Below are 27,797 nucleotides of genomic sequence, written 5' to 3'. Positions count from 1 at the left end.
GCATCCAGAAACTGGGTCAGACTCACACCACTTTTATATATTTCACGTTATTTCACCCACTTCTGCGATCTGTTGAGTCATATTTCCTTGTGTGGATGCAGCTTTCTGAATGATTAAGCTTTCAATGGGCTTGATAATAGCAATGATAAGAAAAAAACTATCCCATTTTATTCGGGCTGTTGTGACAGTTGCAAAAACATCTCCCGCAAACGTCAATCCCGGTATCGATTTGAACAGTTCACTCAATATTAGCAGTCATCTCGGAGCAAAACCCTCTGAACCGTTAGAGGGTGGAGCACACTTCCAAACAGGAACGTAAATTCATCGTTAATTTGTGCAGCGACTGCTCTCTACGTTCTGACGTACGTACGCGTCCCCCCTCCTCGATGGCGGCGTGTTCACGCGTTTCCAGCGCGCGGTGTCATCCTTGAACACGCAGTCAGGTGTCGCGCTTGTTTCACGCTACCGGCGACGCCCGCCAGGCATCCCCACTCTCCCCTCCTCCGCTCCCCGCCCCGCTTTTTCTCGCCGACACAGGCTTATTTATTTATTTCTATGCAGTTTTCGCCACGCCGATGTATAGGAGCGGATGACGTCGACTCTCACAGCGAGGAGTGTGTATGCGCGCGCACGTGCGCGTGTGGGCGTGGGGGCAGAACGTCAACGTGAGGCGCGAGAGGAGCAGACGCTGGATCCGGGCTGTTGCAGAAGATATCGCCGGTAGAATTGGACTTTTTTTCCTGATTTGTGGTCGGTTGTTGGAACCGTGTGAAACGCCCGGTCCTCCCGAGCTGGATGCCTTTGCCGTTGAGCCGGAGGTGAGTTCCTGCTGCTCTCCGCCGCACCGAAGACCATCCTCCCTTCCTGGATGTGAAGCAGATTTGAGAGCGACGTTTCGACGCCAGCGCGCTCCATTTCCAGGTAAGTTCTGACGGACAGGCAACTTCTGGCCCGGCGTTTGGAGACTCTCCAGCCGCGGGTGTCAAGCTTTAAGCGACGACGGTGCTCCGTGTTGTCACCGACCTGATACGAGACGGTGAGTTCTCCCTGCAGAACACAGACTCTGACATTTCCTCGTATCGACCCAGGCAGGAATGTGGATCTTGGCTGCATCGTTACCCGGAATCGTTACCCTGGCAGGCTGACTCTGAGCGGCTTATAATGTAGAAGTATAATTATCGGACTCGATCACATTGCCGACGTTTACCCATTGGGTGCGAAAGATGGAACCCGGATGTCTGTATTTTGGTGTAAATGTTGCATGACATAGATTGATATGAACAGATAAAGAGATTTGATAAGGCGGGGCGGTGGAAGGACATGGGACCACGGCTCCAGGATGCTGCAGCAGCTCCGTGCATGTCGCCGTGGGGTGTGGTTGGACTGAACTGGACAGTCTGTCAGTGGTGCAAAACGGCTCTTTACAGCAGCACTCTACCCTGTAATCTCCCATCTGAGTGCTCATGAGAGCATTAAGAGATCCTAGCATACACCCCACCGGTGTCCCCTTATCAGACATTGGCGTGCAGCCACTGCTCATCCTGCTGTTTGCCGGTGGGGAGGTCTGTCATGACAGCTCTGCTGCTGTAGTAAACCGCCCCGGAGGCTTGTAGGTCGACCCAAGTGGACACTCAACATGTGTTGCCCATCACTTGTATTTGATCAAACTGTGAAATAGTTACAGAGTCAAAGATCTGTGTGCAGTGTTGATTGCATTTTTTTACTAGGCCACTTAAAGGAGCAGTTCCCCCACCATTAAAAGCCTTTATCTGCTCAACCTCATGCAGATAGAAAGTTTCTGGAGTTTTAGCTTCTTAACAACTATGGCCAACAGCAAATTATGGCTCATTCAGAGTAATCCAGTAAGTACATTATTAGACTATATTTTTAATGTTTACCTTATTTAAAATATAAAATAAATCTAAAAAGCAGCACACCTTCACCCACATTCACTCTAGGAACTAAAATAGCAGCTATTCTAACAATTTCTTTATCTGAACACAAAAAATGGACAAAAATGATTGATTGAAGGGAGTAAAACATTGCAGAGATGCTGCAGGTTGTTGCAACACATCACTGAATGCTGAATTTCAGTCCGCACTTCTTTTTCAACCCTCAATCAAGACCACAGCTTTTCTCAGCATTCTATGACTACAAAGTCCTGTTATCAGCATTATCCTTGTTGCTTCCTACCATGCATGCTGGCTTATGTGTCTAATACCTTAGTCTCGCTCTATATAAATAATTTACAAAGTTGGGGGCACCTTTCATTCCAATTATTTATTCATATTCTGGTCTGAGTTAGAATCTGTGGGGCGTACAAAAGAAAACAAATAGAAACCTCCCATTACCGCTGACGTTCACTCATGAAAATGCTCTGTAGTGTACAACACATGCACATGTCTGAACTCTAAATACTTCCAACGATGAATGCAATTACTGGTAAGGTAAGAGCAGCAATTCCATGACTGAGTATGTGTGTGTGTGTGTGTGTGTGTGTGTGTGTGTGTGTGTGTGTGTGTGTGAGACACAGGCAGAGAGACTATTTGAACGTCTGTTTGGGTTGACTAGTCATTGGGGTCAGTAGCTCGTATAGTCACTTTTTGGCATCATTGTTTTTAGGTCATATGCTTCAGTGTCACACTTTTGTTTATTCCTGGTAAAAAATGAAAAGAAGTTAATGTTTAGCCTCTACAAAGGCAACAGTAACACCCACGTGTGCATGTGCAGCACCACTGTGACCTGCTGTGTCTGTATGGAGTCTGAGGTATTGTAACGTAATGTAAACAGTCTGTCAGTGCAGTCTGCACCCTCGCTTACCAAACATGCGAGCGGGTGGTTTGAATTGGCCTTTCGTGCTTAGTTTTATGGTTTTATTGCAGTTCCATGGCTCATTGAAGTGTGGTTAATGTTCAGTGCTGTGTGTGGAAGAGAGGGCAAGAGAGTATGTTTGTCTTGTCTTTATGGAAGTCCCTCTCTCATGGTGTAAAACCATTGGACCTATGCAGAGAAGCACTGACTGCTTCAACAACACTGACTATTAATGAACTAATTTGATGCATTTGGTAGCTTTCACATTTATTTTTGGTTTTGGTGAGCACGTGTGTTGGTTAAAATGCTTATGTTTGTGTGTTTTCTCACACGCTGTTAAGCTTCCTTAGCAGGGATCAGGGTTTCACCATCACTCAGCAGTAACCAGGTACTTTGTTATACAATGAAACCGCTGTGCTTAGTTGCAGTCCTCATCATGTGAATCAGCTCTGGTCTTTGCTCAAGCTAAGCTCACTGCGACAGTTGTTAGCGCACTACTGATATGATGGAATATTTACCTTATAAAATTTAAGTTGCAGTGTTGCTTTTTGTTTGCTTTTGTCAACTTTCAAGGTGGTGGCAGCTTCCTGGTGCCCCTTATAAAAATGTTCCAGTTTCCTCTATTAATTTACAGTGTTAAGATCTGGCTGCCGAGTCTGGGAACATATGGCTCCAGAAGGCTTTGTGGGAAACTGGATTGATGGCATACTTGTGTTTTCTCACGTTGTGGTTCAAATACTCAAGGATAAATTCTTTCAGATGCAAATAAAACTCTCTAAACTGTGTTTAATAAAATATATGTGGAAAATAATAACAAGACAGAGTGAGAAAGACAGGCACAGTCGAATCATTAGCACCAGCAAATGAAGTGAACAACAGGATAGAATGCTGGCTTGTTGTATATAGATACATGTCTGTTATTGGCTTTATGTGACAGGATGAATAGATGTAATCAACGTCTATCTCTGGTTGTTCTGGTCAGGGCTCAGAGAGTGTGTGCCTAGGTCTGTGCCTTCTGCGTATGAATGATCTCTCTCACCCTGTCGCTTTTTTCCCCTCTGTGAATGAGAGCGAGGGCACTGATTACTTCTGCTTGGTAGCATCACCATGCCTGCACGTGGGGGAGGTGGGACGAGAGCGGTCGGAAAATATTCAAAGCGAAGCGCATTAAAGTTTAAAGGTTTGTTTAGCTCTGCTTCTAACCCTGTCCTTGCTTTGCCCCTGTCATTCTGTCTCTTGTGCTCTCTTCTTTTAATCCCCCCTCCATCCTTTATTTGATTCCTCTCTCCCATCACTGCTGCCTAACAACGTGTCTCTGTATGTGTTGTGTAAAGACACGAGCGCACTTCTCTGCCCTCCAGCTTCACTGCATCTCTGTCTCTTCATCCACTGTGGCTCAGATCAGAGCGGCTAAGGAAGTCACGTGAGCGAGGATGTGCGTGTTCTTAACGTAGCTCATTTTACGATAGATTTCATAACATAACTGTTCAGCAGAGAGTGAGAGGCTTTGAGAGAAACGGTTGCCATGGTAACGCATACTGCCATCTGTGTATATCGTTCGACTGCTTGGTTATGCGAGTGTGTACAAAGCTATGGAGGTGCACACATTAACACTTAAGCTCTGCCACTGTTGCATTTTTAAGTTAATAGTTACCTGAAAGATTATAAAGATATTTGGTTACAGTTCATTTCCTGGAAGAGATTGGAGGGCGAAGGTGCACAGCTAGCGCACAACTCTAATCTAGATCTAAAACAAATGCAGCCTGCTTTTTCACAATCAACATTAATGACACCCTTTTTCGTTGTACATTAGAATTTAAATTAGATGAATTAGTTGTTTGATAAAATGTATGACAAACTATTACAAGATGGCACTAAAATGGCAATCACATTTTGTGAACCCCAGACTAGATGAGCACCGTGTTGGCTTCTTTGATATCACTGCTTTTGTCAGAAATGTGAGCTCTTTAGCTAATCCTTTTGTTTAAACTGTCAAGACACGAGACTGGGATTGTATTGCACCAATGGAGAAAATGGAAATACAAATTATTGTCGATATGTGGGGCGGGCAGAGGCTAGTGTAGCGAAAGTGCTGCACAGAAGCTTCCAGGAGCAGAACAGGACGATGCCAGGTTTTCTATGTGTTGAAGAGGATGCGTTATTAACTGTCTTCCCCGTCCCGATGTGTACAGGTTTTCAAAGTGGCTCTGTTTGTGTTTCTCTCACTTTCAGAAATGTCCGAGCATGAGGTAGGTTTGGCACTGTCCCGATGGTGATGCCCACTGAGAGGAGGAGCAGAAGTTAGCTCTCCTCCTTTTAGTGCCACTTACCACTCTGGACCCGTTCTATTTGGACGGCCGGAGTGCTATGTCATCTGGCACACCCCCTGCGGCCCCACCCTTGCGGAAGGGAAGGAAGCCGGAGAAACCTGATGTGATGACTGACTCAGCCCAGGCAACCAATGAGGAGCTGAAGACCAAGCTGATGGACGCCCAGACAGAGCTGCAGCAGGAGCGGGGAAAGGTGAGGGGGAGGAACAGGCATACCCAAATAATTCCAAAATTACCCAGAGAGTACACGATTACTCTCTAGAGTATTCCATATTCATGCTTTTGGACAGCAAAATTATCCTTAAACAATATAATTAAAATTCATGAGCTTTGCATCATCTATCTGTGCTAAAGGTCAAAGGTTAAAGAGTGTATGCACGTGTACATGCCCTACTGGTACAAGTGTGAACCTTATGTGAGTTATTTAGCTAAGGAACATGAATAATCTCAAAAGCCACCCACAAAAAGTGTAATTGCAGATAAGAATCTCCTGAGCAATATGACTTTTCTGCTTGTTGCAAATTGTGCGATATGCTCACGACTGACTGACCATCCAGGTGTGTAAGCTCCGCGAGCGGCTCCAGGAGCAGAGGCAGGCTCGGGAGCTTGAGCAGCACAAACACGCCGTAGCCCTCACTGACCTGCGAGCCAAACTCCACGAGGAAAAGCTACGTGAGATAGCGGCTGTCCGTGAGGGCCTGGCGCGGCAGCACGAGGTGGAGTTAGCCAGAACGATCAAAATCCGTGACGCCGAGGTGCAAAGACTCCAGGGCCTTGTAAACGCGCTGAGAGACGGAGCGGCCGACAAACTCAAAACTGCTCTTCTTGGAGAGGCTCGGGAGGAGGCCAAGAAGGCTTTCGATGGGGAGAGGCTGAAGCTGCAGCAGGAGGTGGGTCCTAGCTACATGTTCCTATGGTATCTCTATCATACATACTGTATGGTGTTTAGCTATACCTTCATAGTTTATCAGATGAAAGCGGAGGCCTTCGTAGTGTGAAGCTCTTGGCTGTGTGCTAGACAGTTCAGAATGTTGATGTAGGTGTGTGAAAAAAACTTCTAGTAAATTTGCTGCTGAAAAACAGGAAGTGTGCTGGAAAGGTCTGTTGCCAAGCTATTGTTCCATAAAAGGCCTTCCAGACAAACGGTGCCTATGAATGCAGAGGTTTAATGCTGCATCACATTTGTGAATTAATCAATATCACTTTCTCTGCCATTTTTAATCTTGTATGTCTCGCATGTGTAATGGTCTTGTGTGTAAATATACACATACGTGTCCTCCTTTAGATCCATGAGCAAAAGATAGCGAGAAAGCAAGCTGAAGAAGCTCTTATAAATGCTCAACAAGCAGATAAAGCCAAAGCAGCTGATCTACGTACAGCCTACCAACAGCACCACGATGAGGTGCATCGCATTAAGCGGGACTGTGAGAAAGACATCCGCCGACTGGTGAGACTAAAGAGCACAGCCCTAACAATATACTCTGTGTTTTATCTAAAACTAAACATGTGTGTCATGAACACAATCACATACAGTGCTAAAGTTTTGCGTATTTAGGCCTGTAAAGGGGGCTTAAAGGATCTAAAAGGGTATTGCTGATTGATGGAAGGTACTAAAGGAAGTATAAGTTGGACCATTTCTCAGATGTATAAATCCAAGAACAAAGTTGAATCAATTAGCTAAACACTAAATTTATTAGACATTTATTGCCCTTTTCCATCCGCTGGCATGAGAACAGTCAGAACGAAGCTGTACACAGCATGAGTAAGACAAAGTAACATTGAACTTTTTTCCAAAAAATAACTTCTCTTAGTTTATATACGAACACATATTCATGGCTGGGCAATTCAAAAAGCTGAGAGGGCTCTGTGTTTATATTGTTGCTATTTATTGTATTATTATTTATAGTCATATTCAGGCAGATCTGAAGTGACATTTCAACGAAACCTCTCCCTGACTCACTTGTTCCACTACCCACCACTTTTTTCCTATGCAACGTTCTTGTAGATGGATGAGTTGAAAGCGAAGGACCGGGTGGTGTGTGCTCTGGAGAAAGAGCTTGGGCTGCAGGCGGGCTTTGCTCAAAAGCTCCAGCTACAAAAAGAAGCCCTGGATGAGCAGCTGGGTCACGTTCGAGAGGCTGAAAGACACAACCATGGCAGCCCCAAGAGGGAGGTAATGCCTGGACTTGGAGACAACCCAGACCTGCACAGCAACCAGGTACAACATTCAAATGATCACGTGTATTCAATTATACATGTATAAAAAGCAAACATGAAATTCTTATATATTTACAGTAAAACATATGGACAATATTGTTTTTTCCCAAGTCAAATTGGAAATTATTTTGCGTTTATTGTGCAACATGGCCTCTTGTCCTCCCTCTATTCACTGCCTCCCTCCCATCCAAATCAAATGTCTGCTCCCTGCCTGCATGCTCCCTTTTTTATTTAGATTTTGCTTTCCTCCTCTTCTCCTGTCCCCTCTGCTCCTCAGGAGACGGAGGAACGAGACATGAGGAGGTTCCAGCTAAAGATAGCAGAGCTCCACTCAATCATCAGGAAACTGGAGGACAGAAACGCACTGCTGGCAGATGAGAGAAATGAACTTGTGAGGAGCCATGGCAATTTTTACATACAGACAACCATCACAGAGATGCATGCACAACAGCACATTTGGTTGCACTACAATTAGCATTCATTTTAGAACTATTTTGCCTCGTTTTTACTTCTGCTGGAATACGGAAATGCTGCTCCTCAATAAGGGAGGGATTTATATGACCATACTTCCTCTCACTGTTTCCTTTCTTTGTCCAGCTGAAGCGGGTGAGAGAGGCAGAGAGCCAGATGAAGCCCATGTTTGAGAAGAACAAGCGGCTGTCGAAGAAGAATGATGACCTCCTGCAAACGTTACAAAGAATGGAGGAGAAACTGAAGAACCTGAGCCGTGAAAATGCTGAGATGGTGAGAGACTGCTTACGCCGTGTTTTTTCCTTTGGTTGAAAATCATTTAATTAAAAAAAGGGACACAAATAGAACATAAAGGTTTAGAGCACTTTCACGATGTAGAAGCAGAAGAAGCAGTGGGGTGCAGGGCTACATGAAGGGATGGATGTGGACCTTGCTCTTTGCAACGCACAGAAATACTAAAACTTTCCATTCATGTGATATTTTGGTCTTTGTTAGACCTAGGCTTGCATCTACCATTGCTCTTTGTTTGTGTATTTCCTTCTTATAGAAGGAAAAATCCTCCTGTTCTCGGCCTCCTGCGCAGCAGCCCTCCAGTCAGTCCCAGTTAAAGCGTCCAAGCTCCTTGACAGACCTGAGTCATGTCCACGAGGAACATGAAGTGGAGTTCCTCAAGTTGCAGGTTTCTGAGCAACGTGGCATCATTGATGAGCTCACGCAGGTTCGCCTTTTCACTCATATCACCAGGGTCAAATGGGTTCTAAAAGTAATCAGGCTCTTTGTATTGTCTCTGTTTTAAAACATAGTTGAATTTTTTTCCCCAACAATCGCTGCTATCTCAATCCCCTTAAATCAGTAATTTTCATCAAGGGTTTTGTTACAGTTTAATCTAGATTTTTCCTAAATAATTACTTTATAGTGCCTTGTTCTTTTTGTCCCATTTCATTTTCCATGTCACCGTTCTTACCTCCCTAAAGCTTGCCTCTACATGCCTCTTTTCCTCTGCGTTTTTCTTTTTTGTACCTTCTGCTTTCACATCAAAAGTTTCAGAAACGGTACAAAATATTTTTCTTGCTTTAAGCCTAATCTTTCCAGGAAGAAACTAGAAGAACTGACAATCTGCTGCGTGTTTGCCTTTAGGAACGTGATCGATTGGTGATGTGTAAAAAGACCAGGAGGAAACCTCTCAAAATGTCTAAAGTAAGTTTCTGAGAATGAGGTAAAAGTTCCAAAACTGTGTAACCAAGCAACTAATCTATCAGCGGTTAAATTAACACTTTCAGATGAGTGTACATGTGTGTATGTTTGTGTTTAATTGAACCCAGGAGACCATAATGTCAGTATTCGTCACAGCTGGGAAAATATGCTGAACCGATGAGCTCAGTTGTTGTCTCAACCAAACCCAAACATGTTGGAATCTTTCTTCTTTATTTTTATTGTATATTTAGTGCGCATTAACTATTGAGTTCGACTCCTGCATGTTTTACTTCAGTAGAGAACAATAGCCAGCATGTGTGTTAGTGTGTGCTTCATATGAAGCCCACTGGGACTCGTGCTGAGGTGTTTGATGTTGCTAGGAGGAGGAGTTTTTGTTGATGTGTGTTAGATATTTTCTTCCTTCTCCTGTTGGAATCAGTCTGTCACCTTGGCGAGGTGGATGCAGGATTGGACGCACTGGCTTCACAACTGGACCTTTGCCTGGAAATTTTGTTTTCTTTTTTTGAGAATTCAAAGGCACTGGATAATTTAGCTTGCAGACAAAAATAGAAAATAGCACTTTGTTTTCCATACACAGTTCTTTCTGCTGCTTGATTTTCTATTTTATTTGGAGGCAAACGTGAAAGCAGCGCTACCTGCGCATTATTAAAACTGGAACTCCCTAGCTTGGCTTCTACATATTTTTCAAGGATCTTTAGATTTTAGAATTTCTGTTGTTATTCTCATAACAACATGTCCGAGTACTTCCTCCTTATCCTTTACTTTTCTGCATTCATTTGCCTTTGTGCTCTGGTCTGCCTCTACTTCTCTGGTTGCCAGGAGATGACTTATAAACACGATGGTAAGTCAATCAGAACAACTTAAATAACATTAACAGTAGCACCAGAGTGATTGTAGCTCAGAGGAGGAGGGTTCTCAGTTCAAGCTCCGGTTGCAGACCAAAAATTGGAGCAAAGCTTGCAGGTAGCAGGAGCACTGCCAAGGTAGTGAAGCGCAAACAAAATAAATCAACAGAAACATGCTCACTCATGAAAACACGTCAGGTGCGTGTTGCGGTTATATTCCTGGACTGGACCTGTAACTGTAGATTCCTCTTATTACATCCTCTCTGCAGAGGCATGTTGTGGAGACATATTTTGGATTTGACGAGGAATCCATCGACTCCGAGACGTCCTCCCTGACTTCCTTTAACACGGACCTCACTGACCGTACACCCGCAACGCCTGAGGAGGATTTAGAAGAGGTCAGAAAAATCTATTTTGATAATTGATGACACTAATTGTTTTCATAGCTAAAACATCTTTTATGTCTTTGAATACTGTTGTTTTAGAACGTGTCACGTGAAGAATCAGAACTTCGTTTCCGCCAGTTGACCAGAGAGTACCAGGCCCTGCAGCGGGCCTATGCCCTCCTCCAAGAACAAACAGGGGGTTCTCTGGATGCTGAGCGGGAGGCCAGGGTTTGTAATGTTCTAACACTGGTTCCAGCCTTGGAAACATACTACTGGACATCAGAAATATACACATGGTGCACTGTAACCCGATGGCCGATCTTTACTGTCGTAGACGCGTGAGCAGCTGCAGATGGAGCTCAACAGCTGCCAGGCGAAGATCGCCGACCTGGAGAAGGCTTTGGCTGAGAGGGGGCAGGTAACAAAGACACGGGATGGTGACAGGAGCTCCCTGGTTCTGCTGTCACTGGCCCTCCTGCATGTGTGTCTGGCCGTTCTGCTCCTGGGCTGGCGCTGTGCTGACCAGGTCTTCCGCAGAATCCTGTGATGACGCCTGCTGCATGTGTGAAGTCACAGCTCTGTGCCTACTGCATGCTCTTCCTCACCTGCTTGTCTTTCCTGCTCCTGGTACTCCTGGCTGAGGGTCCGCACAACTCGGTGGCTCACTTTTTAAGAGACTGATCGTGTCAGTTGTAGCTTCATAAGAAGAGAGATTGTTAATCAGTTTAATCGAAGTCGAGCTTGTGCGATGTAGAAGCTTTGGTGGCTTTGTGGTGGATTATTTGGTCAAAAGATCTCAGTATTTCACATCCTTTCTTATTTTCCTTTGTCATTGTTTGCATGTTTTCTACAAACTGCATGATCCACTGGTGCAATATTTTGCTGTTTTTGTGGTTCCTGTTGTATTCCTTTCTTGCTCCTGTCACTCTGAACCATGTATCTTTTGTTTGCCCACCTTTACAGCTGTGTTCTTTATTTCTCACGATCAATAAACTATTACTGGCATTCTATGGTGCGTGTTTATGTGTCATTTTCAAATGTCAATGTATGACTATCTTTTTCTTAGACCTTTGCTCAACGCCTGTTTTCAGGGCTCTTTCCTGTTGCTGTGTCATTGCTGATGTTAATTCTGTTTCTGATTATTGTGACAGGATTCCAAGTGGGTGGAGGAGAAGCAGTTTCTGCTTAGAACCAACCAGGAACTCCACGAGAAGGTGCATTGCATGACACAACACTTATTCAACCAGCCCTCACTATTCAGTTATTCAGAAGTTGCAAATACAGTACGTGATGTACAAAAGAGTACTTTTGGTATGGGGTGCAAGCGTCTGAAAGATGAATGAACAAAGATCTGTGTGTATGCAGATGTGCGCCTTCCAGCAGGCCGAGTCTCGCCTGCAGGCTGAGGTTCAGGATGCTCGAGATCAAAACGAGCTGCTGGAATTCAGGATACTGGAGCTAGAAGTAAGAGACTACCCCAACGTCAAGCCGTCAGCAAACCACGACAACAATCTCAGTTCCAAAGAGATGACCTACATTCATTGACTCATACATGCATCCTGTTCCCTTCCTCTGAATGCATCTGTGTTTTGCATGGCAGCTGTGTCCATACACCCTCGTCTGAACTTGCACATTTTTTTTGTAACATAAGAATGTTGTGTGAGATCATTATAATTTTTTACAATAAAATGTTTTAAGTTCATCTTCCAATCCCACCTTGTCTCATTTACTTATTTGTTCTAGGTTTTGTTTACATTTAAGTTTACTACACATCTATGTGGTATTAAATCAGGATTTACAACCTTATTTTGTGAAAGTCGTTTTAACAATAATTTTATCTTAATTTTGTAATATGGCTTTACCAAAACAGTTAAAGTAAACAGGCAGTTCATGTCAATCTAGCTGTAGTCAAAATTGTTTGACAGTTAACATTTAAATTTTTGAGTTTCAGCATGTTGTGCAGCCCTATGTGTTTGTTTTACTTTCCCGTCGAAGTCTATCGGTTTGCACCTCCCTCATTTTGGCAGACCCTGACCATGTTTTCAGTGCGTGTAAGTAAATCCCTCCTTCCCTCCCTCGCCATACCATTGACATTGTGTCTCAGTGCAACACCACTCACTTACGTCCGTTACATGACTTGCGAATGGGATTGTGTATGTTTAGATGCCACTGTATATACTTTCTGTAGGAAAGGGAGCGCAGATCTCCTGCCCTCAATCTGCACATGTCTGCATTCCCTGAGAACAGCAGCAGCGCGCTGCAGAGCTACTGCCATGAGGAGGGAATCAAGGTAATAACACCCACAGTACTTCACACCCAAACACCATCATTTATGCCAGCACATTGCATCCTCACAGCGAAGTCTGACTTTTACAGGATGTAATCATTCCTGAGCTGATGAAGAAACTGGATATACTGGGAGATAATGGGGTAATGTTACACCCACATGCAAATTTAAATGAATTCTTGAGTAGTGCCAATTTACCTCAGACCTGCTGTGTTTCATCCAGAATCTCAGAAATGAGGAGCAGGTTGCGGTGATCCAGGCAGGGACAGTAATTTCATTGTGTGAAAAGGTGATAGCGATTTGATGTGATGGCTTTACTGACACATAGCGGTCAGTTTGTGTGATAACACCGATTTGAACTTTGCATTTTTACTTTTTTATCCAAATGCAGTGGTTAAAGCAGATAGACAGCACTGAGGCTGCACTCACACAGAAGATGATTGACGTGGAAAATGACAAGGTAATCTTGACATCTTTGATGTTGTATTTAGCCCTGTGCTTTTAAAAAAAAATACAAATGTACTTTACCCCGTCATTTCGTTGTTGTTAGTCTACATCATAAATTTCTGTATATTGATGCAGGAGCTGTTCAGCAAGCAAAAGGGATTCCTTGAGGAAGAGCTGGACTACAGGAAGCAAGCTTTGGATCAGGCCTACATGGTATGAGGCCTTCACTGGTCTTATCAGCTCCAATTTACAGAGTTTGGAAAATATTCTAAACAAAACATGGTTTGTGATTTGTAACTTTAAAAGGTATTTGAATTGTAACATTAAATGAGGTTGTGCACGAGGCACAATGGTTGAGGAATGCACCTTTGTCATTCCAACATGACACACGGACATTTGAAATCCCATTTACCCGTGACTAAAAACATGCTTCATGAAGGTAAAATATATCACATTTTGTTGGGATACTGCATCTTTTACTTGGAGACGGTCATTCACTGTTTCTCTACATTTTGTAGGAAAACATCTAATATTCATACGGCGTATGGTCTTCACTTACTTAGTGGAGGTGAAGACGGATGAGGTTGAATTGAGGAGTAAATATATTATGTATTGGCATGAATGATGTGTAAACATTCTATTTACCCAAAGTTATCAGTTAGTTCAGTCTCCATTCAATCCTAACAATGTAATTTGACTGGTATTGATTTCAGTTTGTGTTTATGGTCCCACTTTCTACTGTGCTGGAAGAAGCTTGGTGTTTTCATGGTAACATTATTTAAAATGTATCCTGAAATAAGAATTTTGGGTAGTGTTGGTGATATAATCAAGTTACCATGTGAAGATCAAGCCTAAATGCCCCACAGTATGTAGTGGAACAATGTTTCTCATATCTGCCATAGTCACATTAGTGTATGTTTGTTTGTGTGTGTTTTTGTGTATCTGTTTGTGCGTAATTGTGCATGCCTGCGTTTTTTTGCATGTGCATCTGCATGTCTGCGTGTGATGGTGTCTCTGTGTGCCTCCGTGTGTATGTGTGTGTTTGTGGATGGCTGTGCAGAGGATCGAGGAACTGGAAGCCACGCTGTATAGCGCTCTGCAGCAGGAGCAGCCGTCATGCCAGGCGGTGGCCGAATCACTGACAGACAGGCAGAGGGAGGAGCTGAGGCTAGCTGTGGACAAGCTGCGGCGTCAGATTCTCCGGCAGAGCAGGCAGTTTGACAGTCAGATCTTACAGGAGCGAATGGAGCTCTTACAGCAGGCCCAGCAGGTAAGGCTTGAACCAAGTCAGGTGACTGAGTCCTGCGTCTGTCGATATGACCCCTGGCCTCTGTGTTAAAATCCACCAGACTTTTGGTGATATGAAAAAGATGCAGTATCCCTGTGTGTGCCAGCTGTATCTCTGTAAGTGCATACGTATGTGGAAAAGATGTGCGTGTATGTTTCCCTATACTTACAGCCCTCACTATTATTTCCCCCATACATTAACTGTTCATCCATTTCACCTTCAGCGTCATCTCTATTGTATTATTAGTAGCATTTTTTCAATCAGCTGCAAAACATTCTTTACAGATTTTAATAACTTGCCCGTTACTTGCAATGATGCATGAATTCTGTTGAACAACCATAAATGTTATGGAAAATCTTCCATATTTAATTATAGCGAAGGAATCTTGAAAGTGTAATGAATGTGTATTTTTTCTCCACTTGATTCCTCTGGTTTACTTAGTGCTTTTTTAAATTAAAACCCAAATAGTTTAGTTTCGTCAGCATAAATATCCTCCACATTTTGCATAATTGCTGTTTAGTTTCCATGGTAGCTCTTGGTGAACAGAATTGCCATGGAAACAGAATGTTTATGGGAACAAGGCTGAGTGTTTTGAGCATTAATAATTTACAATTAATGTTAGTTGCTTCGCAAGTCTCTATATTAGGTCTGGATAGCTGTCTGAACAAATTTGGCTCATCTGAGCGCGTCTTTATTTGCATGCAGAGAATTAGAGAGCTGGAGGACAGGATTGACTTGCAAAGGAGACAAATAAAAGACATTGAGGAAAAGGTACACATCAATTTTGAAAATAATGGGAATTTGTCATATTGCAATGATTCTGTTTTGGCATTAACACAATTTTCTCTCTCTTTTTATGCTTCTTTAGTTTTTGTTCCTCTTTCTGTTTTTCTCTTTAGCATTTATTCTTTGGCCTTAATTCAAGTGATCACAGACCCACATCAGGTAAAACCTTTGAATGTTTGTCATTAAAGTGATGGACAAAGTTTGAGTTACAGCAATAATAAGAATAAGACATTTTAAAATGTTTACTTTTCTCAGGTGTTATGGTGCTGTGGAGGCCAGCGAAGATGAAACATCCTTTTTTACACATTCATAGATTGCTTATGAAAACACTATGGCCTTTTTTGGTGTGCACTTTTGCAGAAGATCCTTACTTGGAATGCAAACTTTTAAAAAAAAAGAAGACTTAATAGATAACCCGATATACGTGAGATTGTTCAGTAACCTTTAGTTTAGTGGTTCCTGGAGGGGGAACCGGAGAATTGAACTCCTCTGTGAGAGGAAAACTTGGATTTACTTAACTAAAACTCTGAATCAGAGGATTTATGAATGAGAGAAGTGGACGATGAAACCAGTAAGGGAGGAGATGAGATACAATACAGAGCTGAGTGGAGGAATGAACAAGTGGACGGCCGGATGGACATGGATTTTAGCAACGTCTGTCACCTACAAGGGAATGCCTGTACGCCGGAGTTCACAGAACTGGTGCTGGACTCGCTGAAAGTTTGCTGATGTCATCAAGAAACGTCAAGCAGCGGTACACAAAGCCAGGTTGTGCTTTAACCTTTCCTGTAAGAATGTACCTTTTCAGATTTCTAATTATGAGTCAGGAAAAGTTTTTGTGTTTTACAGAAACCAGATTTTGTTTTAAAACATGCAGTCCATGGTGCAATAGTTATACATTGCTTATTACAGCCATTTAGTTACACATTAGTACAAAATGATTGCTTCTTTACTTATGAGGTTGAGCTTTAAAAATCTGTTTAAATGTTTTTATACCCTTAACAGTTACAGGTTTCTCATTTGGATTTTGTTTTTCAGTTTTTAGCATTGTGTAAAGAGTTTTAAAAGGTGTGAGAGGACACAGAATAGTGAGGTGGCGTAACCTGAGAGTGAGGTGCCGGACATGCTTGCTACCAAGCTGTTGACATGGTGAATAATAGATGAGGCTACTGTTGTTCTGTGTGCCCATCATTATCACAAAGGTATTTTCATCTGTTTTTATATAACACGTGATGTTTTATATGAAAGTCTGACAGTGTAATTGACCTCGGTTTCAGGTAAAACTCACCTTGTGTCTGCAACAGCCAGTGCAGAGGCGCGTGTCCTCATTGAGCAGGATGGCTAATGGAAGCAGTTCTGTTACCTCTGTAACAGACGCTAACCTGGACTCGGACCTGGATTCTTGTAGTAACAGAGTGAAGGTGCTGGGGCTGAATAACATTTCAGCTGTTCCTTTGAAAGCTACCAACAGGTGATTGACCAATGGAAGAGGGGAATCCAGTGACACAAACATACACCTGCTGCCATATGCTCACTTTTGGCCTAGGCGATATCACATGTCACATGTCCGCTGACTGCCCTGCACGCTTGTCTTATTGCATTTGGACCTCGAAACTGAAATGGATTTTCATTTGGAGGGAAGAAGTTCGATTGAAGAATAGAATATGGGTTTGTCTGTTGTCTTGTAGTGTTAGGATCAGAGAGGTGGAAGGACCAGGGAAGACTCTGCTGCTACGGTTGCCTCTGACTCCCACCTCCATGCAGCACTCCTAGAGGCTGGACCAGAGACTCCACGAGCTCTGAGAAGAGCAGGATGATGGTGAGTGTCTTACCACAAAACAGCTGTGTTGTCTTGTAGGTAAACTAAAGTCGCCCAGCATTAATGTCCTTACGTCTAAGAATCTATCCTAATAAGTATACGAGGTGCAATTTATATGTTCAATACATAGCAACACTATATACTTTTAAGTAACGCTGCATTCTTATCATTTTAATATTGTCATATTTTTCTGAACCAAATTAGAAACTTAGTTATTTAAAAGAAACTGAAAGTTTTTAGGGTTGATTTGGACTATTCAGAATTTTGTTCTCCAGCTTCCTTTTCTAATATTCTCTTTTGACTTTGTCTCTCTGCTCAGACAGAGGAGAAAGGGCAAGTTGAGCAGGTTTGGAGGGAACGACTGCAGCGTTGTGAAGGGCAGTTGAAGGCCAAAGAGGACGAGATGACTTCTCAGTCTCAGTACTTTCAGACCCTCAAAACCCAACTGCAGCAGAGGCTTAACCAGGCCTTGGACAGAGAGCAGAGTCTACAGAGGCGCATCTTTGCTTTAGAAAAGCAGCTACTGGACATGACTGTGAGTGCAGCCACGGGTACAGCTGCAATCAGCGCAGTCCGAATCACTGCAAATACAATATCAGCACGGTGGGAAGCTCAAGAGAGGCTCCCTTCTACAAGAGGTGAGGGTGAGGGAGAAGAGGAGAGAAAAGAGGATTGCAGGAAGCAACAACAGCTGAGTGTGGGAACCAAGAGTGAAGGCCGGGAGGGTAACGATGTAATGACAGGAGATGAGGTACAACCTGAAAGAGCCTCTGACAGAGAGAAGGATTCAAATGAAGCCAGGCTGCAAGGATTCATCCTGAGTCTGCAGGAGGATCTCAGGGTGCTCCTGGAGAGGGAGGATCACAGTGTAACGGTGCAGAGGGGACTGATGGAGCAACTGCAGGAGGCTCAGGAGAACAACCAGCACTTGAGCTGCCAAGTGAAGGAGTTGAAGGCACAGGTGACCCACCTGAAGCTGTCTGAAAGCTCTTTGATTGAAGAGTCTAAAGAGCTGAGAGAGGAGAACCACAGACTTGAGCAGATACTCAGGGATGTAGATGATCAAACTCACCACCCTGGGACCAGCAGACCTCCAGATACCTGTGCCAGAAGACATTCCTCAGAGTACTGCTCAAGAGAAGTGAGGAATGTTATGTATCTCCGTTTTGTGTTTTATATTTCTGTTTAATTCAGTTCTGTGCAGTTGATTTATGATCAGTTCTGTTCAGTTTAACTTTATTTACATATATAACATTTGTTACAATCAAGATTGTCTCCAGGGCACTGAGGAGCAGCGGAAAGGGAACATGACACATATACTGTATATCATAAACTTGCCATAGTATTTGTAATAGTTACCCTGAAAGTTGAGATCTAAAATGTAGTAGTTGTATTTTAAGGTCTTTTTTGGCGTTACATGGCAGCCTAAATAAAACTTAGCTTAGTGACTCTACTATTTCCCATGTCCAGGTCACTTCAGCGAAGGAGCTTCTTGACAGTGCAGTTCCACCATCTCACCAGCAGGCTTCAGCAGAGAGCACAAAAACCACGAAGGCGGATCACCCATCTGCCAAATCAGCATCTCCACTGAAGAACGACCTTCTAAGCCCTGGCTGTCTCTCCTCCAAGACCAATCCCAGCCTACAGCCTCTTTCAGTGACTACAGAGATTCTAGATGAATTTAAAATGAGCTCATGGTGCTTTAAAAGGAATATGAACTTAAAGGAATACTCAAGTGAGGAGTCAGATGCCCTGTGGGAAGCCTACAGGGACATGGGGTTAATGGAGGATCATGAAGAAACTCAAGGACAACGCGAGAGCGCACAAAAGGCTGTCAAGTACAAGCAGCTGTATATGATGGAGAAAGAAAATACTCCTGAATCTCTCAGGGAGGAGCCAGAAGATGAGGAGGTGGACCTGGAGCAGAGAACATTAAAGGTATTTCACAGAATATGTAGCACGCTTGAATGTTTTGTAAAACTAAAATTATATAGATAATATGCATAATGTACTATCCCAGACAACTTTACCACTATTTAGAAAAACATTTACCTCACACAGGATGGTCTCGTATACGCTCTGAATCAGGAGAACAGAGCCTTGGCGAACCGTATCCAGGAGCTTTTGACACACATTAAGGTCAGGGAAGAAGAGATCAACGTAGAGAAAACGGAGCTGGAGGGGCGTATTAGCACGCTAGAGGTGGATATAGTCAGGTTAGAGCAAGAGAATCAGGAACAAGGCTGTCTGGTAACTGAACTCACAAAAAAGACTGAGGATGATCTCAATATTATCATGGAGCTTCAGCAAAAGGTAGCAGAGGGGGAACAGATCTTTCAAGAACCTTGGGGATCTCAACCAGAAAGTGGAAGCACTTCCACAGTTTCAGAATGTTTTCAGTGGAGTAGCAGAAAAGAAGCTGCTGAAATGATGTCAAAGCAACAGCCACATACTTCAGCTGCAGCTTCACCGCCTGTGTATCACCAGGAAAATGACTTCAAGCCACAACAGAACAGTCCCAGTGTTAATTTACTGACGACTTTGACCCACAGTCTTCAGATGGAAAAAGAGGAGCTGTCCAACAGCATCAATTCTCTCAGAGACCAGCGTAAAGAAGTAGCTCTGTCTATCCAGACCCAGACAGAAGTGAAACAGCAGCTAACTCGGACAGTTTGGGGACTTAAAGAAGAGAAAGATAGGATCTCTAAATTTCTGGATGGTCTAAAACAAGAGAGAGAGCAGCTTACCAGGACTGTCCGGGGTCTGAAAAATGAGAGGGACCAGCATATAAGGTCTACCGGTGGCGCGACAGAGGAAAAGGAGCAGCTAATTAAGGTTGTATTTGATCTGAAAATGGAAAAAGAGAACCTGTTAGAGTCCCTCTCCTGTAGAAAAGAAGAGAGTGATCAAATTATGTGCCTAATACAGAGTTCCAAGACAGAATGGGACCAATTAAATCAGGCAGTGTTCTCTTTGAGACAAGAGAAGGATGAACTAACTAACACCCTGAAGTGTCTGAAGGAACAGAGAGATGAGGAAAAATCGCATTACGCTTCAGAAGAAGAGCATGTCAAGTTAATGAAATTAGTTAGCACGTTGAGGGAAGAGAAGGAAAGAGCTGAACTTGCAATCAGTCGTTTAAAACAGGAAGATAATCAGGTACAGTTGCTCCAGGGACAAAGAGAGGAAAGAAGTGGACAAAAAGGTGCTCAAACCAGCCAAACACCGACTGAAGGGAGGAGACAGCAGCTGAATCTGAATCCACAGAGCTTCGAACCAAGTGCACAGTCCTGTCAAGCAAATAGACACAGTGGAACCAGCATACAGGTATTGAGTCTTGAGTATCTATTAATGACATTAAACTCAATTATTATGTATGTTCACGAAGGGATTGTAATTTAAAAAAAAAACAGGAGCAGATCGATCTATTGGGGGAGAGAGAAGCTCTGGAATTGGAACTAAAGCGGTCAAAAGATAAACTGGATTCAAGCTATTCAGATGTGAGTTTACACAGCTCAATAACGTGTGACAGTTACACAGTTTGGAATTTATTGAACAGGATGAATCTTGGGGCTGATCTTTTTGTGGGATCCATAGAGCCAGAGGCTGCAGAGGGAACTGTGTCATTCAGAAACCAAGAGGGAGGAAGCAGAGACGAAAGCAGCCCGAGCATCCGACGAGGTCAGGAGGCTGGAGGAGGTCGTCAGTAGGATGGAAAACGACAGAAAGGAGAACGAGATATTAATGAAACAGGTAATTAATTAATAGTTCTGTTTTAATTCTTCATAACAATATCATGAATACTAGACCATAATCCTCTACTCCACCTTTCTCATACAACACCACTTGGCCCCTTTAACTTTTTAGGGGGGTCTTAGTTTAAAAAGTGTATGCATCATAATTATATCAACTCAATTGATTTTTGGATTTTTCCCATTTAAATTTCTTCCTGGGTTCGATAAAATCCTGGGTTTTCTCTGCCTCAGGTGACAGAGTTGCACAGCAAGATGAGGACCCTGCTCAGGGAGAAGAAGGAAGCTCTGTCACTAAAGACAAACATCCAAGAGCAATACAACACCCTTAGAGCTGAACTCAAAGCTAAGGTGAAATGACACAAAGTTAACGTGCACCACACCTGCTGGCTTACATCGCCAACAAAGGTGTCTTGTTTTCTTTCTGTCATAATCAATCTGCCTATTGACTGAGGGAATCCCAGGTGGAGGTGGTGGAAGGTGACAGTCAGCAGTAATACAACACCTTTGCCATTTACCTTTGCAGACAGTTGCTCTGGAGGAACTAAACTTGGAATATATAAATCTGAAACAAGCACAGGGGAGCAAGGATGATCCGAACCCTCTCTACGTCTCACTCAAAACACAATACGGCACCATCAAGGCCAAAGTGAGTATCCTTTCGCCTGCGGCTTCGGGTCAGCTCCTTCTGTATGACAACATTTTCTTGCATGCAGTATGAGGCACTCCTGAAAATGAGGAACCAGATGGATTTGGATATGGCTCCACTGAAGGTGAGGACTTATATAGATATAATTAAATATAAATATAATAATAAATATAATATAGTACTGTCATTCGCAATTATCTAAGATGTGTTTTTTAAATCCAAACATAGGCCAAGCTGTCGTGCCTGGTGATGAAGTGCCAGCAGAGGAACAACTTGTTGGCTCAAATGATGAAGGCCATGCACAGACATGGCTGTGTGGACTTCACACTCACACAGCAGGCTGAGGGGCTGCTCCGTGACGATGTCCTGCAGGAGTACTCCAGCACATTCACGTCAGATCAAAAGAGCCAGGACTGCGGCAATGAAGCTGTATCGGAGTTCCTGAATCACACCAAAAATCTCACACATGATATTGGATCAAAACCTTCAGCAATGCCAAACCAAAATGCCAGCGTAAATCAACCAGTTAATCCATTGGAAGAGCATGGCGGTATCCAGGCAACGCTGCCACCTGTTGCTCTGGGACTGAATGAGGATTTGGGCACCACAGAGGTGAGCACAACAATCATGTGTCTATTCAAGCCTAAATGTTTTTAATTGTCATTTTTGGAAAGTAAGAAGAGGTAACTGCACTTGTGTCAAGGTCGAACCAAGAGAGCTTCCAGTGGACATCCACCACAAAGACCAACATTTCTCATTTTATTTTAACAAAAGTTCATAAACGAATGTCGGCCCGACTGGGCAACAACAGGACAGATGTAAAAATGTTAAAACACAAATTTAAACAAGATAATCAGGTACAGATGAAAGATTAAGACATAAACACAGAGGAAATGAGGTGGAGACAATTGGATCTAGGTGAGAGGAGGGGAACACACAAAGAGGAGGGCAACCTAAACATAACACAAACCAACAAAACCTGAAACCAAAGGCTGAGTTATCCTGTTGGTGTGAATGATGTACAAATAGCTAAAACATCCTGGTGTCCGTGTTATATTGTCTTATCCCTAAATTTGACTTCATCATCATTTCAGCCTTCACTCTCTGTTAACGGACCACTCCAGGAAGCCGGTGGACACAAGACCTCTACATTCCATCATCCAGAGACTGAAGGGAAGTCCTCCCCAGAGACGGACAGTTTACATAGATCCTCCCAGTGTCCTGGTGGACCCTCAGCCAGCACTTGTGTCCTTCCAAGCAGGAGGCTCAGCAGCCCCGAGAAGATTATAGACCTACACGAGCAACTGCAGAAGACTCTAATAAGCAGTCCTCAGGTGCTCTGCACTCCAGATTTTTCCCATTCAGTGAAACGACTCCAGACTCCAGTGAGCAGGGGAAGAGGAGAGGAACCCAGGAAATATCTCTGCTTTTCAGCTCGTGCTGATCTCAAACCAAGGGGGAGGAACCTCACTTCCAGTGCATCACAGACAAAGTCTGTCACACTGTCAGCTGCCCCAAGTCGACCTAACAAATCACCGAAATTTAATAATGCAGATGCCTTTTGCTCTGCAGATAAGTTTAAAACCAACAACCCTGAATTTCATACTGAAACTCCAGAGCTCCATCTTACTTTGGAGTCCACTAAGTCTTCTGACACTCCAGAAACCACTGCCTCAGACACAGCTGCCACAGAGAACCACTACTCTGGCACACATTCTAAAAGTTATGGTGCTGCACCCGAGCGCTGGAGACCTTTATTTGCTGCAACCTGCACTCCTGAGAAGTCAAACTCTTCTGAAAGAAAATCCTCTGGAGCTATGGAAAAACCCAAGACAATAAGACCCAAACCAGGTAATACATAGATTTAAGAGTAAAAGTATGATGCTGCAGATTTAGTGTGACTAACTGCATCTGTTTTGGTGTCTGAGCCTTGTTTTATTGATGTAGTTTGGATTTAAAATTTCGTACTCTCTTACCAACTTTCTACTCAATAAAGAAACAAAGTAAAAGAACAGAAACATTTATGCTTCAAAGACACACGTGTTCACAATATTATACATGGGAAAGTGTTTTTGTTCCACTTTTGTGCCTGATGATAGAAACTCCAGCTCAGGTTCATTCTGTGGAAGTCATCAAAACAGTGGGCCAGAACAGCCTCATGATCGCCTGGGAGAGGCCGCCGCTGGACGAGCTGGGCTGCAGTAACGGCACATTTGTGTATGGATACAGGGTAGGCGGAGCTCAGGAAGTGAGGGTTTAATGAACAATTTGGAACTAAATCTAAATCTACTTCTCCCGGCAGGTATTTGTCAATAGAGACTTCTACAAATCTGTCCTGAGCTCTGCCTGCACCAAGGTAGGTACTGTATGATGTTTACCAGCTGCCCATCACTGCAGCCAAGGTAACTTCACCATTAAATATGCTGCATTTATTTCTGCAGTGTGTTCTGGAGGATCTGGACCTGAGCGCCCCAGTCTGCATAAGTGTCCAAACTCTTGGTTCTAATGGTCTCAGGTCAGATGGCGTCCACACTATGTACAGGGCAGACAAGCCTGGCGTCACTGTGTCCTGACTACAGCAAAGGTAACAGTGGTGTGAAGTTTTCCAGACACTCCCGATTCCTATATGGTTAGTTGTTAACCCGTATGTTATTGTGCTCTTGTGTTCGCTTGTGTATCCCGTGCATCGTCTTTGCCTGTCCTCCTGCATCCAGGCATCTGTAGCTGCACACCTCAGCAGACAGTACAGGTCTAGTCTGGGAAACTCACTTGATGTCATCAATACCAACCGAGCTACATCACCATGAGCTGCAGCCCTCTGCTAACTGTCAAATTCAGCAGATGAGGGGTCGTCAGCATGCCAAGGTGAACAGTTCTGCCCTGATCTAGCCGCTCCTCTATTCACCTTGTGAACAGAAGACATGAGAAGGCCAGTGAAACGAAAATGGCTGCTGAACTGACTTTGATTTTTGGGAAGCTTGGATGAATCCTGCTTTTAAAAGCCGAGGTGCTGATATTGTGCTTGAATCATCTGTTGCCGAACACGATGGAGGAATGTCTGAATTTTCTGCCCCTTTAAACACTGTGTGAATCGCCGAGATGTCGTAAAGTTTCATCTGCCTCAGTGGACTCTGGCTAAAGGAACATTTGCTGTATGAGAACCGCTTATTGTGCCGCTGTGATTTTTTTTTTTTTACGTGGGAAGCCAAATATGATTAAAGATGTGACACTCCAAAGACTTTAAAAAAAACACACATCTGCAGGCTTACACAAAATCCAGATTTTATTTGCATTCTTAAATTTGCACACAGTCTTTATTGATCTTTAAATAGATAATTATAAAGATAATCACTAGTATTTTTGCAGATGATACTATAGAAATATGCCACATGCACACATTTTCATACCTGATAGCTGTCACATTTAAACTGTTGTATGTTTGGATTTTTTTTTGTACAATAATCATTTAAACACAATATATTGTTTTGCTACTTCTGTGTGGATGTCGAGTGATTGTAGTGCAGCAAATGTATTTTTCTATCAGGGATCGAGGATGTTGATTGCCTATGGATTATTTCTGTCTGTACAGACAATAAATGTTTATATTGATTGTCATGCATTTTTTTCTGTGCGTGACATTAAATACAATTCATTTACTTTGATTACTTTTTGGAATCTACTTTTTTAAGCTTTCAGTTTAAAAAAACACTTCCCATTAATAGACACTAGATGGCAGAATTTCCCTGATGTCTCCTGTCTGTTTTCACTTGACATTTGTGAAACTGACTTGTGCATACAAAGAGGTTTCTAAAGCACCTTGAATCATTCTACTGCTTGCTTACCCTTTCAACACACCGGACACACGAAGAAAGAAAAAAAGCAAAGCAAAAGAAGAAACATCAGAAGCACTATCAAAGGAGCTAATTAATCAGGTGAAATGCTCATCAGCTTTTGGAGCTCCTCAGGCTGCCTTCAATAATAATCGAAGCTGCCTCCTCAGTAGAACGATGGAGGCAGAAAAGATGTGCCTCAGCAAGTCAACAGATTACATTAAGATTTATATTTCGATGGTGAAATACAAGGAGAGTAAACCACTAAACTGTGTAGTAATGGTTGAAGCATGCTTCCAAGGTGTGACTGATAATAAACTAATATATATAAGAATATAAAATATACACATACAACAGGACCTATACTTCCATTATAAGCAGCCTAATTTTTGTTTTTAATGGCAGTTCATTCACTTAAATATTAGTTTGGACTTCAAAAGAAATGTAACTACTCAATACACTGAGGTCTCAAAAGGTGTCAACAATGCACATCACTGTTAATTAAAGCATTTCATTAATGAATTGCAATGTTTATTCAAAACAGCCTGCATGCAGAATCTGTTATCTGAAGGTACAAAAAGGTTTCTGCACCAAAATTATGTCTTTTATTCAAACGAGCTGAGAATTTTCCCCCCAGCTTCATTAATGTTTTGAAAGGTGTATATTAAAGTCCTGCACTGCACCAACTGTCTTACATAAAAATCGCAGCCTTCAGAAGCTCAGCTGGACCCCACAAGACTCTCGTTACAATCTCCAGGGAGACTCGCCTCCATTATTAACACACACTTCAACACATATGACGCCCACAGTAGTTTGCAAAACTTCTTGTTTACATGAGTTAATGACCTTTGTGTTAATTAGCATTCCAGACTGGATGCTAATGATGCCAAGCTCCTCTCCAAATCCTTACACACAAGCCATCATGGGAGTAATGGAGCGAGAGGGAGGACTTAGTGGTGGCTATGAAGGGGTGTCAGTAACAGCGTCTTACTGTTACCGTGTTCTGTTCTTGGGTTTTCTGGAAAAGGAGCTGCAGATGTGAAAGCGGAGAGGGTGGATGATGTGTTGAGGTTTTCATTTCACCCAGAGGGGACGTTGTCTCTTCGCCACTGCTACTGACACCTCAAGCGTCCCACAGCTCGTGTTAAGTGGGGGTCTGGAGTCGACTTCCAGGCCCGCGGGGCCACCAGCCTCCCGCTGACACCCAGGGACGAGCTCTAAAAGCGGCCTTGTTCTGCTGCCATGTCTGGGCAGATGGGTCTTTGATGCTGCAAGGTTGTTTATGTTGGGATTGGTTCCTTCAGACTGTGTGCTTGTGATAAGCTTGTGCGGATTGTTATCGCATCAGGCAAACACTTTCATACGCGCTCAAAATGCCATCACGTAAAAACCACAGCTCCGCTATGTGCGCAGATTTGGCGTTTTGTCTTTCTCTTGTCTTGTGCTGTGACACCTCCTTTATTCTCCCCATCTTTGCTTCTGCTGTGGTGTCCATATCAGGCCATCTCCGTGTTCTATTTAGAGCCAAAGCGCTATCGGACGGTACAGCTGCACTGTGCGATTCAATTCTGACAGACCTTCGGCTTTCAAAGCAATCTCCTCATTTTGTTTTGCTCATTTTCTGCCCAGCTCCACCCCCTCTCTCTTTCTCTCTCTCTCACATCTCTCACCAGTCTCTTTCCTCCATTGCTTCCTTTCTAAAGGTTATTTTCACCGTCATTTTTAAAGCCAGTGTTCTTTGTTTGTATTTTTAACACCCTAATCACTCTATTTCACAGCAGCCTCATGATGATTTTCGTCTCCTTTCATCTTTCCACATTTTCTCTGAGTAATATGCCGCTCGGCACTGGGGGGGTGGGGGGGTCATCCTTGTCTTCATCTTCACAGGTACATTCTCTACAATCTAAGAGTTCCAGCACTTTGAGCAAACCTTTGGTGGAGCAAACATCAAACAACGCAGCTTCTAATTTGGGAAGAAACGAGCAATTATCTGCTATTACATCCTTGAATCGGTGCGCAAAGGCAACCCTAATCTCATTAATCATGAACAATGGGGGCGGTAATAGAGAACATGTTTATGCAAATTCCCCCCACACATTAATCTCCTTCATGTTTGAAAGCCAAAACAGTGGTGGATCCTCCAAAAACAATCAACATCCTTGTTTTACATTCTCGGTTTTATTTTCCCTTCGTGTTTTTCGTGATGCTTCCTTCCTTCCCACCTCTTCCTTTCATGAAGTGAACCCGAGTGTGCCCAGTGTCAGCCTCCGTGCCAAACGCTTTCAGCGCGAGAGCGAATAACCCCGGAGACTGTGCAGGACTTAAAGTTTTACATCCCATCTCCTTGGCACAGCCCATTCCTCTTCAATCGATGCTCCCTCTTTCTTGTTATTTTCTATCCTTCCATTTGCATTTTTATTGTTTCATTGCTTATCTCTCTCTGTCTTGCTTTCTCTCTACATTGTAACGTCTTTTTACATTTATTCTTTCATTTCTCCTCCTATCTTTGCCATTATTGCTGGTTTCCTCCCATCTTTTGCATTAGACCGCTCAGTCCAGTAACCATATGATTCAGGAATAAATATAGCTCAAGGATATTACAAGATTATGCTCTTGTATCCTCCTTCTTCTTTGTACCGTCTTCTCTGCTCCTCTTTTTTCTTT

At 43.2% G+C, this 27,797-nt stretch overlaps 2 protein-coding genes across 4 annotated transcripts; both read left to right on the top strand.

Moving 5' to 3' along the window:
* The first annotated feature begins 460 nt into the window (after positions 1 to 460).
* Positions 461 to 16,902, top strand: jakmip1 (janus kinase and microtubule interacting protein 1). 3 transcript variants are annotated; one of them, XM_057043092.1, is made up of 25 exons: positions 461 to 921; positions 5,044 to 5,334; positions 5,699 to 6,031; positions 6,427 to 6,588; positions 7,147 to 7,359; positions 7,636 to 7,749; positions 7,956 to 8,102; positions 8,377 to 8,547; positions 8,967 to 9,026; positions 10,159 to 10,287; positions 10,375 to 10,503; positions 10,610 to 10,693; positions 11,427 to 11,489; positions 11,641 to 11,739; positions 12,464 to 12,565; positions 12,652 to 12,705; positions 12,786 to 12,851; positions 12,954 to 13,022; positions 13,145 to 13,222; positions 14,070 to 14,279; positions 15,003 to 15,068; positions 15,166 to 15,242; positions 15,339 to 15,851; positions 16,361 to 16,554; positions 16,772 to 16,902. In XM_057043092.1, exons 2-22 carry the CDS (start codon positions 5,179 to 5,181, stop codon positions 15,214 to 15,216), a joined length of 2,556 nt encoding a protein of 851 aa, XP_056899072.1. In that variant the 5' UTR covers positions 461 to 921; positions 5,044 to 5,178; the 3' UTR covers positions 15,217 to 15,242; positions 15,339 to 15,851; positions 16,361 to 16,554; positions 16,772 to 16,902. The 3 variants fall into 3 exon arrangements, with proteins under 3 accessions (XP_056899072.1, XP_056899073.1, XP_056899074.1); XM_057043093.1 differs by lacking the exon at positions 14,070 to 14,279 and having other exon boundaries at positions 462 to 921; XM_057043094.1 differs by lacking the exons at positions 14,070 to 14,279; positions 15,003 to 15,068; positions 15,166 to 15,242; ... (1 more) ...; positions 16,361 to 16,554; positions 16,772 to 16,902 and adding an exon at positions 13,316 to 13,345 and having other exon boundaries at positions 462 to 921.
* On the top strand, positions 16,421 to 24,965 carry LOC130531898 (trichohyalin-like). The gene is given in 17 exon segments (XM_057044073.1): positions 16,421 to 16,554; positions 16,772 to 16,890; positions 17,100 to 17,113; positions 17,222 to 18,043; positions 18,373 to 18,840; positions 18,964 to 20,229; positions 20,316 to 20,402; positions 20,500 to 20,655; positions 20,889 to 21,005; positions 21,181 to 21,303; positions 21,371 to 21,427; positions 21,532 to 21,915; positions 22,398 to 23,154; positions 23,403 to 23,533; positions 23,606 to 23,659; positions 23,745 to 23,887; positions 24,018 to 24,965. Coding segments are annotated over 16 exon segments (4,821 nt in total). The 3' UTR covers positions 23,877 to 23,887; positions 24,018 to 24,965.
* The last annotated feature ends 2,832 nt before the right edge of the window (positions 24,966 to 27,797 follow it).

Source organism: Takifugu flavidus, chromosome 9 (assembly GCF_003711565.1).
Source record: "Takifugu flavidus isolate HTHZ2018 chromosome 9, ASM371156v2, whole genome shotgun sequence".
In the NCBI taxonomy this organism is placed as follows: domain Eukaryota; kingdom Metazoa; phylum Chordata; class Actinopteri; order Tetraodontiformes; family Tetraodontidae; genus Takifugu; species Takifugu flavidus.
The sequence above is the reverse complement of the archived record's forward strand: the minus strand, read 5'-3'. Positions and strand labels throughout refer to the sequence as shown.

What these genes read in the sequence shown, in the direction of transcription:
- jakmip1 (XM_057043092.1), top strand. Translation starts at nt 5,179, where the DNA reads ATGTCATCTGGCACACCCCCTGCGGCCCCACCCTTGCGGAAGGGAAGG. An exon ending in CAGACCTGCACAGCAACCAG is followed by an intron (nt 7,360 to 7,635) that starts GTACAACATTCA and finishes TCTGCTCCTCAG; the next exon opens with GAGACGGAGGAACGAGACAT. An exon ending in TAAAAGACATTGAGGAAAAG is followed by an intron (nt 15,069 to 15,165) that starts GTACACATCAAT and finishes ATGCTTCTTTAG; the next exon opens with TTTTTGTTCCTCTTTCTGTT.